Raw genomic sequence first — 16,749 nt, 5'->3', positions numbered from 1 at the left:
TCAGCATCCATGGAAAACTAGGGTTCTTCAACACACAACAAAAAAAAAAAAAAAGTGAAATCTACATGCTGCGTTCAGCTTCCACCTACCAACTCTCAAAATTCATTTTCATTTTTCATTTTCTTCTTATGCTTTGCCATGGTCGGGGTGTTAGTTATGTCTCTGTTCATATGAAACCCTAAAAAGAATTGAAGCTCATGAGGACCCTAACTTCCTCTACTTTTCTTAAAGTGAAGTGGTTCCAATAATTCCAGACACAACAACTTCTCCTCAGGGAATGAAATGGTGGGTGATGAAGCAAAAGCGAAACCCTAGCTAGCTGTGAGTAATTGAAACGCGAGGGGTTCGTTTCTTCATGTGTTCTTTCTCGATTTGACTCGTTCTTTTAGTTTTGGTATAAGCAGTGATAGACGCAAAAAGTTATGTAAGTGGAGGAAAAAAAAAAAAAGTTGAGGCTAAGGAGCCTCTAGAGATGGCTCGATGTCTATTAATCTATACTATTTTGAAAAATATCAAAGTCTTTTTCACCAATCATCTGAAATCCTAATTAATGAAACACTATAAAATTGCAAACTTTCCAATTTCAAAACTTTAATATATGAATTCATGTTCAACCAGAACCCCTTAAAAACCAAAAATTCGATAAAAAAAACACCTAATCTTATACCAAAAACTAAAAATCCAAAGATTCATCAATCAAACACGATATCTCTTATATTTTCCTTTATAAGATAGAAGATTTTTGAACAATATGTGTATATACTATGTACGGGGGGAAAAATCACATGAACATTAGCATATATAAGAAGTTGGTTAGCAGAAATGAAAGTTCACAGTTGCTGGCCCCCTTTTGCTTCCACCTATGGCGTATAAGGAGCTAGCAATGATGAACCCATCTGTATACAGATATGATGACTAAGGCAGCGAGCGAGTGAGACTGCCTGGAAGAGACTATACTTTGGGGGCCGGGTAGCTATCGTCAGGGCCTCAAGGCGGGTTGCGATTGGATTGTTTATATGTTTAGTTAGGATCGATCTCTTGAAAATGAAGCTTAGCTAGCTTGAAGGCGATCGATCGAACTGTATCTCCGATCCAGTGTTTTCTCAATTAATCTTCAGCAGACGTTGATGTACTACCTTCCTCTGTAAATGGGTTTGACGATCTCACTAGGCAATTTACTGTCTTCTTTTGCTGTATGTGATTGGCAAATGACAACTTATGATCATAATAAAACATCGAAAAGAAAACTTGATGAAATAATTTTATCATCATTTAACTCATCAAGACCCACCATTGTCGGGGGTGTGATCTTCCAGCAAGTTGCCAGAGAATTGAGGGACGTCGACCCTACTTCAAACCCATACATATCTTCCCAGATGATAATGTTATATGCCTCCTATATGCATGCACCAGATATATTATGCCGTTTCTTCGTTTTCACGTATGGAGAATCATTTGCAGAAGTCGAAAATCCAAGGGTGAAAAGATGTAGAGTAGAAGTTCTCAACCTAGCTATGGATTAACTTGGTTACAAACTAGTGCTTCTGTTAGTAGCGATGTGACATATTGTGAGTTTGTGACATGGACTGAGGAATCGAAGTGAGGAGGTGGGTGATTTCAAGCTACTTAATTGACAGCAACGTACTATCCTGTTGGTTTTGAATACTGGCATGGACAGTTGAGTTCATGATGCTAATTGATTGCCTTATCATTATTGTCTAGTTTCAAGTTAATGGTATGAAAATAAGATCCTCAACTCGACTAGAAGCACATTAGGGTTTAGTCCATAGAATCAAATGTGTGTCTTTGTGACCAGTATATCGATCAAACTACAAGTGTTCCATACAAACGGTTATTTAACACTAGCCTTTATACCCGCGATACTCGCATGTCGAAAACGTTTTCAATACGTAGTTATTTTTTTCTCATTTGTAACTATTTTTTTTTTTTCATTTTATAAAGTTAGTGGGTAATGGGGACTGGGGAGTTCTTGGCAATTATAATTCTCACCGTTGCAGTTATTTCTTTCCCACTTTTTTCTTCTTAATCATCTCCTTTGTCATTTATCTTTTTTTTGTATCTTTTTTTTTTTTATTCTCTTTACCGTAATGACCTTCGTGTTTGGTTTTAAAGGTAATGTGATAGCCGGGTAAAATTAACAGTTCATATTTTGGTAAATTTGTTAAACACCCGGTTTTATTGTAGTAAAGATTTGTAGATATAATAATTGAATCATGACATATAGCAAATGAACAATTCCTAAAAAGAGAAGTTATAACTTGTCGAAAAAAAAGGGAAGTTAATTATAAAACATATTATATCTGTCACATTTTGGCTTTCTATATTTGACATATTTAGGCAACTTAATTATAGAGAATATATATAGCTGTCTTGATATTCGGATGAAGAAATTATAAGAGTTTTCATGAACAAGCTCTGTCCCCAAAAGGCAAAGGTATCTTAATCTTCTGTTTGACCGTAGTTTAAGACGATCAAAACAAAAAGGAAAAACTTGTGCATCAAACATTAGATGCGTACAATTGCTTCATTGGATACAATCGAAAGGTTAATATTCAAATTTGTTGATCGATTACAATAGCTTTATCTCACGAGATAAAGCTTCGATTAAGAATACGATTGACTTGAAAAGGACTGGATGTTGATCATATCCAATTGTGACTTTGTGACTTTTTGGTCGATCTACAGACTGAATCAAATCAGTCTCTTTAGCAAAAGAATATATATCTTAGTGATTTGGTCTTTATGCTAAATTGCTAATGGTACTTGATATTCAGGTTTGAAAACTCGTTAGACGGTTTCAGGGCGGAGGGCAAGTTTGGAGCGCCTAAAAGTTGTCTAGGAGAGTCGAGGCCTTTGTTTTATAACACTGCATATATATAATCAAGGTGGATAACTCGTTAGTTAATGCTATTAAGATGGATGATTAGTTTGAAGTATCTAACTAAACGGGCTGAGTGACCTTGTTTTAGAACGCTACTACTCAAATATAATGTGGTGATGATCAGAGTACATGTCATCAATCGGATTGATTGATAGTAGGCCATTGAACTGGGTTGATTAGATTTTTTTTGATCGAGTGTCGGCTATTTAAGAGTTTCTACACAGATCATTTGGGTTTTTGTTACGAAAGAGATGCATAGTCCAGCTTGATGTGCGTGGGTGTACGACAGTACGACTAACTTGGCATGAAATGAAACATTGCTAGCTGGCTCCTAATCTCCGGGAACTAAGTCTCCTGTCTCCGGCACAGTAGTACTGCGACTACTGTCGGCTCTCAAATTATATGGATCTCTACTATATATCTATGCAATGAACTTGTATCGAAGGAAACTGGAAATGTCATGTCTATTAGGACATCTCTAACCATCTTTTTTACACCCATACTTATACTTATATTTTAAGTCACTTAAACTCATTACTATTTAAACTCATATTTCATCTTCAACCATTATATTAAAACCCATACTCATACCTAAATTTTAATCATTTTATATAATTTGGGTATGAGTATGGGTTTATGAAATCAAATCTGGGCTGTTTCCTTTTTGACCGTTGGGGGACATCAGCTGAGCTCACGTGAGACCGCCCGCACCAGTCCAGCTCTCTTCCACGCGTGCGTCGCGCGTCGTCTGTTTCAGTCCGTTTTTTTGTCGTCTAGCGAGCGTGTTTCACAGCGCCAGTGGGACGCGCATTGCTGCTGCCTCTGCCGACCCTTCACGTGCGCTGCTGCCGTCTGGGTCCCGCGCAAGTGGGAAATGGGTTTTCTCCCCGGATGTCGACCCATTTTGGGTCGTGGGTTTAGTAGGAACCCATAATTGGGTATGAGTTTTGATTGTTGGAGATGAATTTTTATGGGTTTTAGGTATAGGTATGGGTATAACAAGTATTGTTGGAGATGCCCTTACAAATTTACAACTATGTATGGCAAACCAGCTAACGACGACAAGAAAATAATAGAGGAGAATAATAGCTTTTCACAGTGAACAAGATTAGGTTTTCATGCTTGAGATCACTTGGCATTTCACTTTTTTCTCCGGCAAGTCCTCCTAATCTCATGGTATTATTACTGCGAATAACTTAGGTTAATTTCCGGCCATATCATACATTTAGCTATCGTTGAAGGTCACAAATCGACGTCGTTGAAAGAAAATAGTTGCCAACATCTTCTAACAACACTGGAGGAGAGATAATCCGTCAAGTAGGAGCACGATCGAGTAGAGGGATCGAGATTGAGGTGGCCGGACTGAAGTGAAAAAGCGATCGATATGATCGACAAAAGTAGTCTTCCACTTTGAGGATGAATGGTCCAAGCCAGCAAGGTTCCCACCAGAGATCCGATTGAAAAGCTCTATATGAGCTACGTACTCCAAATGATTCGAAACCAATGAGCTGGGTGGGTGCATATATGTGATGAGCAAAGAGAATCTAGTCATCTACACGATTATGGTGGAGCGCAACAACGACCACTGTGCGCCATCATTCTTAACCAACTGAACCAGACGACTAGGGAGCAACCCCAGCTAACAGTTTGTATAGGGCGAAACATCTTTTTTGTAAGAAACCTTCACTTAATTTGACCACTAAAATATAAATATCAAGGAGATGCTTTTTCTAAATGCATCATATCGATGCATGTAGTGATCAACTATACATACACGATGGAATTTGAGTTAGATTGGATCATATCGGATGAAAGGCTGGACAATAAGTGGAATAATGAAAATTGCTGGATATTTGAAGAAAGTGATCGAGTTCCATATATAATTCAGATTGAAGAAGACAGGCCATGTTCATTGAAGATGGATGATATATATCATGTTCATAGTTGCAGATTCATACCAACAGGTTCTCCGTGCGCTACGAAAATTGCTCATGTAAGGCATAAAATTAGCTTTGGCTTTTTACCAAAACTAGAAACGACTTGCTATACTGACACTGAAAGATTTAAAAGGATGTACATATCTTACATGTACTGGAGAATCCTTTTCCTATGGAGCTTAGCGAGAAAATCGATCGTCTCACATGTGTGAAGATTATGTTTCAACCTAGCTAGCTAGCTATCCTTTCTTTTTTGTGTTTTTTGTTTTCACATGGACAAAATGAAATGACAATTATTAGGTTGAGGGAGTAATTTGCTGCAATTGTTGAGATATGGTAACTCATGATGCGGTCACTTTTACGTATGTAGGTGTTTAGTTTGGCAATGTTTTGGCTTCTTAATGCATCTAAGAAAAGTGCTTATGTTTTGTACACGCATAACACTTCTTTTTTTTTTGGGTGAGAAATAGATAATTCATTAATCAAGGGATAAACTTAATTATAAAACCTGCAAAACACAAGGCCGGAAAATAACTAATATCAAAGAGCATGAGTCTCCAACTCGATCAAACTAGAAAGAGTAAGAGGAGACCAACAACTCGCTAAATTATGGACCGATGACTCTAAACTGAAAATAGAAATGCAACAATACTGACAAATCTACCACACCCACAACTCATGCTTGCTAATATTGTCGTCGATGTCGCCGTCGCCACAGTAGCCGTGAAGTAGTGAGGAGTAATAAATCAAAACGTTGATGCCAACTGAATCCTAATGCACATATCCTATGAAAACCCTCAACCCAAGGGAGTAGCTCCCTCAAAACAACACCATACGATCCACCATTGAAAAACATTCCACAAAGGAGCTGTGGTTGACGAAAGAGGACCGACAACCAAAACCAAAGACCAGAACCAGAATAAAAGAAATGGGAAGTGCTTTGAATCGGAAGTGCTTTTAATCGATTTGTTGGAAGAAACACAATTATGTGGGAATTTTTTTTACAGTTTTGACAATTTTATTATGATTGAATGAACCATCTTTTTTTATTCAAGATCGCGGTATCCCAAAAGCTTCATAGGCCCAAGGACTAATCCGTTGAGGGCCCGGACAGCCAGCAGGGCATCGCAGCCCCTCCCCTTTACATACGCATGTTTCTAGCGATTTTGAAGCTTATTTGAATTAGTTTAATTTTTCAAAAAAAATCAAAATTTTAGGACTGCTACTAACCGTTAAAAGAGACTTATCGAGCATTTATACATACCTAAAATGTTTACAAATGATCGGAGACAAATGCTAAATAGTAACATGTGTTTAATTAATTACGTCCCAATAGATATTGCAACATGTTAAGTAGAATTGACTCGTTAAAGTTACTTGTGGCACAAGAGACAATTAGATTTACCACGAGGCCAAATGGTGGTAAATTAACAATGTTGTCCAGTTAATTAGTTAGTGATAAGTAAAAAAAAGTAAAATGTAACACCTTCTGCCGCCTAAGACTAGAAGTCGAAACCTTCCTCTTGTGGCCGATAACGTGACGATAAAGGGTGTAGGGTAGCTTATTGTCTGCAGTCAAACTCATGGTACGGACGAAAGCGACCAATAGGAAAAAGCAACAATTTCCACGTCACGTCGCATCATAGTCGTGCGGGGCCCACCTTTTCCCCATGATGAAAGGTTAGGATTCGTCCTTTAGTTCTCACTGTGCAGATATTCTTCTACAGTTTTCACTGTGAATATCACGGCGTCCGTATTGGAGCGCAGCCTCAGATAATTGCTCAACGTGATTTCATTGCTTTCCGTCATGTTTTTGTGAAGCAAATTTTGTAGCAGGTCGACGGTAAGCTGATTTCACACATTTTTAATGTCCTATTTAGATAAGTTGGGAAAGGGTGTAGATCACGGTTTTGTTTTGTAGTTATCCGCTTTTCATGTTCGTTGTATCGGAAAAAAACTACGTGTAAGAACCAAAAGTCGTTGCGGTATTAAATGAATCATGATTCTCAATCTTTCAAATCATTCACTCTTGTGATCCGAAACTGTATCGTTTGTTTGAGTTTGAAATTAATGATTCATTTATGTTGCTAATATTTCGTCAAACCGTTTTATGTATATATAAGTATTTTTTTTTATTATTATTAAATAACTCACACGCTCTACATATGTCAGTGAGATTTAAACTCATAATCTTAAAGTTATCAGTTAACCTTTTTAACCAACCAAACCACAACTAATAACATTATACGTACAGAAGTTGTACTCGCACATTATCATAGCGAGAACTTTCATATAAGAATACTATACATACAATGCATGACAGAAGAAAGGTAAGTGTAACTTGTAGTGTCTTTGGTCCCATGCATAGTTGTAACACTCTTTACATTTAAATGAGATGTAGACTTTGAACTGAATTTAATAGGACCATCCCTACAACCATGCAGAGGGTGGACCTAAACAAAGACAAGTAGGATACTCCATCACCGATCATTTAGTGATATATCTATGTATAATTCTTTTCAAAACAAAAAAAAATATCTAGGGTATAACTATCACAATATTTTTAATTTACTCTTATCATATATTAAGACGGATTCAAAATAATATATCACCTCTTTACATTCTTAGTAACAGATTTGATAGAAAGGTACGGATTTTCTCAGCTGCGGACGTCCGCACCAATTTTTTGGTGCGGATTTCCATTTTTGCACCATTTTCCGATGGAATTTCCTCATCTTCACCGTCTAGTATCTAGATAATATTATGTAGATCATCTCTGCAAAATTTCAGCCAATTTGGTGATCGTTAAGGCCCTCAAACTCGAAACACAAATGAACGGACTGAATTCTGTCCGGTTGTGTTCATACTAGAAAAACTCGAGTTTGAGGGCCTTAACGAACAACAAATTGGCTGAAATTTTGCAGAGATGATCTACACAATATTATCTAGATACTGGACGGTGGAGATGAAGAAATTTGATCGGAAAGTGGTGCAAAAATAAAAATCCGCACCAAAACTGTTGGTGCGGACGTCCGCAGCCGAGAAGGGCTGTAGAAAGGTAAATCTATGTATTTGTTTTGAATAAATATCGTTGTACATATTGTTTGATCAATGGTTAAAAAACATGTTACATCATATATTGTCTTCATACAAGGTAAGTTAAGCAGAGCCTACAATTAAGTTGCACACACTTTCATTGCTTATTTATATATATGCTCGGTAGAATCACCACCATCTAAGCCAGGATGAAGGAAGCACCAGAGCTTGCGGCCATTGCATCAATACATAGATGCCATATAATCAGATGAGAATGAGAAGAAAGCTAGGTTGTATCACTTGTATGTTGGAAAGCTACGGTAGGGTTTTTGGTAAATCTATGTATTGATAATTCAAAGGTAAAATGACTTTACGTCTTCACCAATTTGTAGACTATATATATCTTAGCTTACTCTCTAGCGAATCTATGACGATAGAAAGTCAGTTCATTATTGTAGTAACTAAAAAAATAGTCTCCCAACAATATACCGATATATTATTACCTAAATAATGAAAAGTTAGAGAAATCTTGGTTCTTTAGCCATGAGATACCTAGAATAGGAGATTTTAAAGTCAAGAGACCATGTATAGGTAATGCCAATCATGGTATCTAGGATGCAAAGTTCCAAATCTTGTAATTGAACCTTCAGCCTTTTGGCAATGCAACCTTAATTTAAGTAAAAGTCACAGATGATAATAACTGCCCACTCCGCAAAATATTACACATACCTTTTTCTTGTCTTCAAGACATATTGAAGTTCATCTTATGCATTCCACTAGTTTTGCAAATGGAATCCTTGTTGGACCATCTTGAATAGCGAGCACCAAGTTGCAAAGCAGAGCTATGGTACACGAGTTTATCACCATTCACCAAAATTCACTTAGTGTGCTGTGTGCATAGTGCCATCTAATCTAATCATTCCATGCATTTTAACGCTATGGTCCAAATTGGTCTCTTCTTCCCCCCACAAATTTTCACTCTATGTCTTTTCACTTGATTTGAAGGGCATTTTCCGCAATAAGACCCTCACCGTTGTGCCCATTTTTATTTTTCCTTCATTCATTTCCTAAATCACTGAAAAAAAAAAAAAATTTACTCAAAAAACGAAAGGAGTAAAGTGTGCAGCAACCTTCTCTCTGAAAAAGAAAATCTGACACTCTCTCTCTAATAATAAAAGCTTCTTTCTTTACTTGTTCTCTTGGGTATAAAAGGACACCGAAATAATGGCGTTGTGCTTTGATTGATTGAAGCAGAGAGAGAGAGAGAGAGAGAGAGAGAGAGAGAGTGTGTGTGTAAAGCAATAGTGGCAAATCCACCAAGCAAGCAGTAGAGTGGTACTAGACTAGACTCTACTAAGAAGTAAGAACACAAAGAACACGGACACACCACCACCGCTACCAGACACATCAAGCAAATTAGCTTTCTGTTTCCATAACCGGAAGACTTTGGATCAAAACCCAACTCTTGGTTTTCTATATTTGCGCATGTTCTAGTTCAAAACAGTATGTGTATTGGTCTGTGCTAGGCTTTGTTCATCACTTAGCTTTGGTTTTTCTTTGGCTCTTAGATAATAATGTGTAGGCTGATGAAGTTTTCATTTGGGTTTTTATGGTGTGGGATCTGGTGCTTTAAGGTGGCATAGGCTTTGGGTGTTCTGAGGCTGAGATCTGTTGCTTCTTTCAGCAGTGTTGGGTTTTTAGGCTATTGGGGTTTTCTGGGGTTTGCTGTAAAAAGCTTGGTTTTTGAGATTGGTTATTTGGGTTGAGTAAAGTTTTGATTTTTTGAAGCTGTGAGTCTTGAGGCTCAGTTCCAGAGGTGGAGGTAGGGTGTTTCAAATGTTGAGGCTTTTTCATTGAAGGTTGTGGAATGAGGTGTTTAATTAGAGGTTGGACATTCTGGGGGGTGGGGCTGAGGTTGATCAGGTGCGAATGAGGCTGAAGTTGATTGTGTTGTGTAGTGAAACCGGTTTCGGTTGAAAATCAGAAGTTGGGTTCTTTATGGTTTGCTTTGCATGAATGTGAAGTTTCCTGCTTTTGTAAAGTTGTGCATCAAGTTTTTTTTCCTTTTCTGGGATTTGAATGGGGTTTTGTCCGGTGGAGATATGAGATTGTGTAGTGAAAAGAAAGGAGGTGAAGAAAAGGATTGTTCTGTGGTTTTTAGGTGATTATTTGTGTTCACTGTTCAGTTATTGTGATTTAGTACTTTTTGATTCACTGCAAGATGAGGCTCTCTTCTGCTGGCTTTAGTCCTCAACCCCAAGAAGGTAAGCTGAATGTTTGTTATTCTTTTTTTTCTTTTTCTTTTTGTCTCAGGATGTTAAGTTGAGTTCACGGTTTATGATTTGTAATATTTCGATCGGATGTTCTTGACGACCCGAGTTAGTAGATAATTTCAGTTGTATTCAGCTATCATATTTCTTTCTAGTTGTATCTGTCTCTTTGACTTTTCCTTTGCTCCTGGAAACTCATGTTTCAGCAAGCTTGTATATTTTGTACCTTTGATTCTTCTCTTTCCTCCATTTTCTCAGCTGACAGTGTCTTAATTCGGCACTACTTGCTCCTTTCTGTCATTTTCTTGTTTTCGGGGATTGATGCATATCTCATCTTATTCGTGGTAAACTTCTAAATTAGTGAGAAGTTTGGAAGTTTACCACGATTGCAAGAAAACCCTACTGATGCAGAATTAATTTCGATTAGGCCATTGGATATGTTGAGCAATCTTTAGATCTTGAGCTTATGTCAAATGACCAAGTGGTGTTCTTGACGTGTATTGATATGTTGCTGAATTGGATTTTGCAGGGGAAAAGAGAGTTTTGAATTCTGAACTTTGGCATGCTTGTGCCGGTCCTCTTGTTTGTCTACCTGCTGTTGGTAGCCGTGTAGTTTATTTTCCTCAAGGTCACAGTGAACAGGTATGTATAAATTCATCTATTCTGCTCTAGGTTATAAACATATTTACTGAAATGAAGAGTGATAATTCATCAAGTCATGGTAATCTGTAAATGGTGCTAGTTATAATTTTTTTTAAACCAGTTACACAAACTAAAATGTTTTTTTAATACAGGTTACTGCTTCAACCAACATGGAAGTGGATTCCCATATTCCTAATCACCCAAGCTTACCTCCACAACTTATCTGTCAACTACACAATGTGACGATGCATGTAAGGCTTGTTCAATTAGGTTCTTACAGTTTCGCTGAATGCTTGTTTCTAAAGGTTGAATATTCTAAACTTCAGGCAGATGTTGAGACAGATGAAGTATATGCACAGATGACCTTGCAACCATTGAATCCAGTATGCCACTTTTTCTTGACTGGATTTGCAATTGGTAGTCTTATTCAGTGAACCTCATTTTGTAAATAACCTTCATCTGCAGCAAGAGCAAAAGGATGGCTACCTTCCAGCAGGATTAGGCAGCCCTAACAAACAGCCAACAAACTATTTCTGTAAAACTTTGACAGCCAGTGACACTAGTACCCACGGTGGTTTTTCTGTTCCTCGCCGGGCTGCTGAAAAAGTTTTTCCTCCATTGGTAAGTTCAACGATCAATTATGAGTATAACTTTTCAGCCTTTTTGTATGGTTTGTGCAATAATATTACCAAAAAGTTGGTGTTTCATACCCATGAGATTACGACACTCATGTGAGTCATGTCCACTCGTTCTGATGCTTGTTTGGAAGCAAAGATGAGTTTATGCCTTCTTGTACCTTAAATGTGTAAAAAGTTCATAGTAGCGTACTGGCGTTGTGTCTTCTTTGTTGGAAGTTTCATACTGAGTAATTTAATTTGTACGCGATCTTCAATTCTTCTACACAAACTAAAGTCAACATAGGCAGTTTCTCTTAAAAAAAATCAACATAGGCAGAAAGATGTATCTAACATAATACATTTCAATTAGATACAAATAGCCTGGCTTGTGAATTTGGAATGTTACAACCAAACTTGCCTACAAACTCTGAGAAAATAATCACCCAAGTATCAGCTGAATTGATTATTCTTTTTTTTTTTTTGGTTCCTTTTATGATTCTGAGTTCATGAATTTTGACGTGCAGGACTTCTCCCAACAACCACCAGCGCAAGAGTTAATTGCAAGGGATCTGCATGATAATGAATGGAAATTTAGACACATATTTCGCGGTGAGCTTTATTAAGTCAATTTTCTTGAAGCAGAGAAGTGGATACTAAGAATTTAGTTTGGTTCATTGAGTATATAGCAACAAATAAACCTCACCAAAAATCTGTTATATTCCAGCATTGTGACTTCTTTTGGTTTTGCACATGTATTATTGGAAAATCATGTTGAAATATAAGTAAGAGGAAGGTTTAGCTTTTGTCTCTCATGTGCCTATCTAAATGATTTTTGATCTTTTTATTTCAGGCCAGCCTAAAAGGCATCTCCTTACAACAGGGTGGAGTGTGTTTGTAAGTGCTAAAAGACTGGTTGCTGGAGACTCGGTTCTTTTCATCTGGTAGGCTGTTCACTTTCTCTTTGCTGTGTCTGTTTAGGGTAGCTTGATCTGCTCTTTTGAAGGGATAACAACAGTATAGTTACTTGAGTCTCATACCAATTGTTTTTTCCCTGCTTAAGGAATGAAAAAAATCAACTACTCCTTGGTATCCGGCGAGCTAACCGACCACAAACTGTGATGCCTTCATCAGTTTTATCAAGTGATAGCATGCACTTGGGACTTCTTGCTGCTGCAGCTCATGCAGCTTCAACAAATAGTCGTTTCACCATATTTTATAATCCAAGGTATGTCTGTGCAGGTTGATGATATCAAATCTTTTTGGTTCATTGGTTTGCCTTTAGATACCTAAGTTTACAACACCTTTCGTGCAGGGCTAGCCCATCAGAGTTTGTCATTCCCCTGGCCAAGTACATTAAGGCAGTCTATCATACTCATATTTCTGTTGGCATGCGTTTTAGGATGTTATTTGAAACAGAGGAATCAAGTGTCCGACGGTAAAGTTTTAAGCTCTTAACCAGTGGGTGCTCAAAACATGAAGTTCATGTCCTATTGCATTGGTTGATATCTGACATTTTTTTTATCAGCTACATGGGAACCATAACTGGCATAAGTGACCTAGATGCTGCTCGGTGGCCTAATTCACATTGGCGTTCAGTCAAGGTTTGTTTAAACTGATTAATAGTCGTAATTTTTTAAGATTGTTGGTTGCTTATATCTATTATTCTCTTGTCAAAAAATTATGTAACTTTTCACTATATTTAGGTGGGCTGGGACGAATCCACAGCTGGGGAGAGGCAGCCAAGAGTGTCCCTGTGGGAGATTGAACCATTAACAACATTTCCCATGTATCCATCTTCGTTCCCCCTTAGGCTTAAGCGGCCATGGCCACCTGGACTACCCTCTTATAATGGTATGCTTGCTTGCTATTAGCTCGGTAGTTTCAGTTTCCTATTTTTAGTTAGCCACTAGGAAACTTCTTAAATCATATATGTTCCTCTCTATCTCAGGTTTGAGGGAAGATGACCATAACATGAATTCTCCACTTTTGTGGCTTCGAGGAGATACTGGAGACCGTGGAATCCAGTCTTTGAACTATCATGGCATTGGGGTCACACCATGGATGCAACCCAGGTTTGATGCTTCTATGATTGGCTTGCAGACAGACATGTACCAAGCTATGGCTGCTGCTGCCCTTCAGGAGATGAGGGGCGTAGACCCTTCCAAATTGCTACCTACGTCCCTTCTGCAGTTTCAGCAAACCCAAAACCTCTCCAGCAGGTCTGCTGCCTTAATGCAGCCCCAGATGGTGCAAGAGTCTCAATCTCAACAAGCCTTCCTCCAAGGTGTTGAAGAAATTCGTCAGTCATATTCTCAGACTCCAACGCAGTCGCACCTGCAGCATCAATTGCAGCACCAAAACTCATTCAGTAATCAACAGCAGCAGATCCTTGATCACCAACAGATTCCAAGTGCTATCTCTTCCATGAATCAGTTTGCTTCTGCTTCTCAATCCCGGTCACCATCTTTTCAAGTTATCACCTCACCATGCCAACAACAGAGCTTTCCTGATTCGAATGGGAACTCTGCAACCAGCACCACATTATCTCCCTTGAGCAGTCTTATGGGTTCATTTTCGCAGGATGAATCTTCCAACCTGCTCAACGTGCCTAGAACTAATCCTTTACTGTCATCTTCTGGCTGGCCATCTAAGCGAGCAGCAATTGAACCTCTTCTTTCATCTGGAGTTCCTCAATGTGTTCTGCCCCAGGTGGAACAATTGGGACCTCCCCAAACTACCATCTCTCATAGTCCTATTTCATTACCACCCTTTCCTGGGAGAGAGTGCTCAATAGACCAAGAAGGAAGCACCGATCCTCAAACCCATCTTTTATTTGGTATCAATATGTCAAACCTTAGAGCAGTTGGCAGCGATAGTGTTTCTACAACGATACATTTTCCTTCTAATTATATGAGCACTACAGAAACTGATTTTTCTCTCAATCCGGCAGTTACGCCTTCTAATTGCATTGACGAATCAGGTTTCCTTCAGTCTCCAGAAAACGTGGGCCATGAAAACCAACCAAATGGAAATTTTGTTAAGGTGAGTAGTTTTTAACTTTTAAATCATATTATGCTTCTCAGTGGACTGGTTAGGCGTTATGAACCAATTTCTTACCTCTTTGTCTTTTGGTTTAATCATGTTAAGTTCCTTTATATTTTTGGTTATACAATAAGTAGTTTCCTTGTGCAGTGTCTCAATTCCCTTGTTTGCTTAACTGACAACATAATTATCTGCAGGTCTACAAGTCAGGGTCCTACGGGAGGTCATTGGATATTACCAAGTTCAGCAGCTACCATGAGCTGCGTAGGGAGCTTGCTCGTATGTTTGGCCTTGATGGCGAGTTGGAGGACCCTGTGAGATCAGGCTGGCAGCTTGTATTTGTTGATCGAGAGAATGATGTTCTTCTCCTCGGGGATGACCCCTGGCCGTGAGTTTGCACTTCCATAATTTTGTCTTTGTTTCTCTTAGCTATGCACTGTAGAATACTTGTCTGAAAATCGGTTAAGTTTTGGAGTTAAGAATCCATATAGTTATTAGGTGTGAACATAAACATGTGCACTATTGAGAAAACTTGTATCTTTGTTGTTGCTTTATTATTCTGCAAACCAAGAAAGGTTTATTTCCCTCTGCACTATATCTTGCAAAATTGACACTTGATTCCACTTCCACATGACCTCATTATTTTTAATAATATCTAGGATTCCATTTTCTGGTTTGTAGGCAACAACTCGCATCTTGTTAGATTTTTTGGATACATTTGACACTTTCGACAGTGAAACTTTTTGGCACATCATCAACACATTATTTATGATTACATTTGTTCCTTCCAACTTGCTTGTCAGTTAGTTCATTCTTGATTCAGTGGCTTATTCTGATATCTACCAGGGAGTTTGTAAATAGTGTGTGGTGCATCAAAATACTCTCACCACAAGAAGTGCAGCAAATGGGAAAACGAGGCCTAGAACTTCTGAAGTCTGTCCCAATGCAGAGGCTCTCCAGCAATAGTTGTGATGATTATGGAGGAAGCCGGCAGGACTCAAGAAATTTGAGTAGTGGGATAACTTCGGTGGGATCACTCGAGTATTGAACTACTTAACCAGTTAAGATATCATTCTCTCGATCAATACTCTGTAATATTTGCATCTCTTTTGACCCTTTTGATTAAGAGTTGGAAGGGTGCCTAATACTAGCTTAAAAACTTTAGTTTATATATAAGCTAATACTGTAATTAAATGTTACTTATCTTCTTTTGGTATATTCTTCTGTCAGAAAAGTACAATACATATATGTATTAGGAGATTAATTTTTGTGAAAAATAGCCTCAATATATTGCAATCTATTTCTGATGAGGGTCTATACGAATCTTGACATGTCGTGAAGTGGAACATGTAGTGGTTATTTTTTGACCTCTTCTGGATTCTGAGAGTACTTCTTGTGTATGACTTAGATGCCATGCCATGTCTATACCAGCTAGGGCTGGAGAGTAATTCTGTGTGCTTCCATTATTTGACAATAGCTTATATATGCTTTGACAGCCTTGTCTGTGTCCTTAAAATTGTGTAAAACAAACTTTTGAAGCCCCACGTTTTGCTTTAATCTTGTTTTTGTAAATGTATGGACTTTGAAGGTCTAGTATCATTTTCTGAAATATTAGCTTCTGGAGATGCCTGCTTCACTTTTGTTGTAGCCCTGCTATTCAATATCAGTATTAATCATTGAGCATTCACATTTGAATGTCACAACTACTTTTTCTGATTTAGACTGATGACTAATGGTCTCAGTACTCTCGGTACGGTACTGGGTCGGCACATTGTCCTTGTTTGCCCCTTCTAAATCTTGAGTACCGTAGAGTTTTTGAGCAAGCTTAGGAAAGGTAGGAAGAGAGGCAAAGTTATAGTTAAGCATTCTCCTTGGACACATGGTGTAAATACTAATACTGGTGAAAATGGGATGGAAGCTTATGGGGTTTCTATTGCATGGTGTCATTGGTGTGGGTTGTCTGTAGTGTGGATGGATATGTGGCTTTTTGAGGGATGGAATGGTGACAAAGGTTAGGCCTATCTCCACAATAATAAGACCAATATAAAGGTTGGCATTGCAATACAACAACTCCAACCCAGCTTCCTTTATACTATGGGAGTTATTTTCTCTTGTATGACTGCTTTTACATGACACCATGCTTTGCCATACCCAGTATGACCAAATCTAGTGTAATTTTTGCAGGAGGTTAACTTCTGTCTTTATAGCATAGACTTTATGAGTCCTTTTTAGCTAGTTACTCTATGTAGTATATGTAGCTCTGGTCGTGCGACTTTTTGCTGTCCCTGTCTTGCAAGTGAAAT

The 16,749-nt window shown here is 38.1% G+C and overlaps 2 protein-coding genes across 2 annotated transcripts in view; one reads left to right on the top strand and one right to left on the bottom strand.

Annotated features, from left to right (window-relative positions):
* The window catches only part of LOC101310880, a 1,534,871-nt gene that overhangs the window by 903,057 nt on the left and 615,065 nt on the right, over positions 1 to 16,749 (bottom strand). The window lies entirely within an intron of this gene.
* LOC101306795 (auxin response factor 17-like) lies at positions 9,130 to 15,750 on the top strand. The gene is made up of 14 exons (XM_004293453.1): positions 9,130 to 10,139; positions 10,675 to 10,787; positions 10,940 to 11,038; positions 11,114 to 11,170; positions 11,253 to 11,408; positions 11,929 to 12,013; positions 12,255 to 12,345; positions 12,465 to 12,629; positions 12,717 to 12,839; positions 12,930 to 13,005; positions 13,108 to 13,255; positions 13,353 to 14,446; positions 14,644 to 14,834; positions 15,293 to 15,750. Exons 1-14 carry the CDS (start codon positions 10,097 to 10,099, stop codon positions 15,492 to 15,494), a joined length of 2,643 nt encoding a protein of 880 aa, XP_004293501.1. The 5' UTR covers positions 9,130 to 10,096; the 3' UTR covers positions 15,495 to 15,750.

This window comes from Fragaria vesca, linkage group LG3, assembly GCF_000184155.1.
Source record: "Fragaria vesca subsp. vesca linkage group LG3, FraVesHawaii_1.0, whole genome shotgun sequence".
NCBI classification, from domain to species: Eukaryota; Viridiplantae; Streptophyta; class Magnoliopsida; order Rosales; family Rosaceae; genus Fragaria; species Fragaria vesca.
Note: the sequence above shows the minus strand (reverse complement) of the source record. Positions and strands in the feature narration are given on the sequence as shown.

Excerpts from the sequence above, each read along its gene's own strand:
- LOC101306795 (XM_004293453.1), top strand. The coding sequence starts at position 10,097 with ATGAGGCTCTCTTCTGCTGGCTTTAGTCCTCAACCCCAAGAAG. Across the intron at positions 11,409-11,928 it reads AAAAAGTTTTTCCTCCATTG|GACTTCTCCCAACAACCACC; the intron begins GTAAGTTCAACG and ends TTTGACGTGCAG. Across the intron at positions 12,014-12,254 it reads ATTTAGACACATATTTCGCG|GCCAGCCTAAAAGGCATCTC; the intron begins GTGAGCTTTATT and ends TTTTTATTTCAG.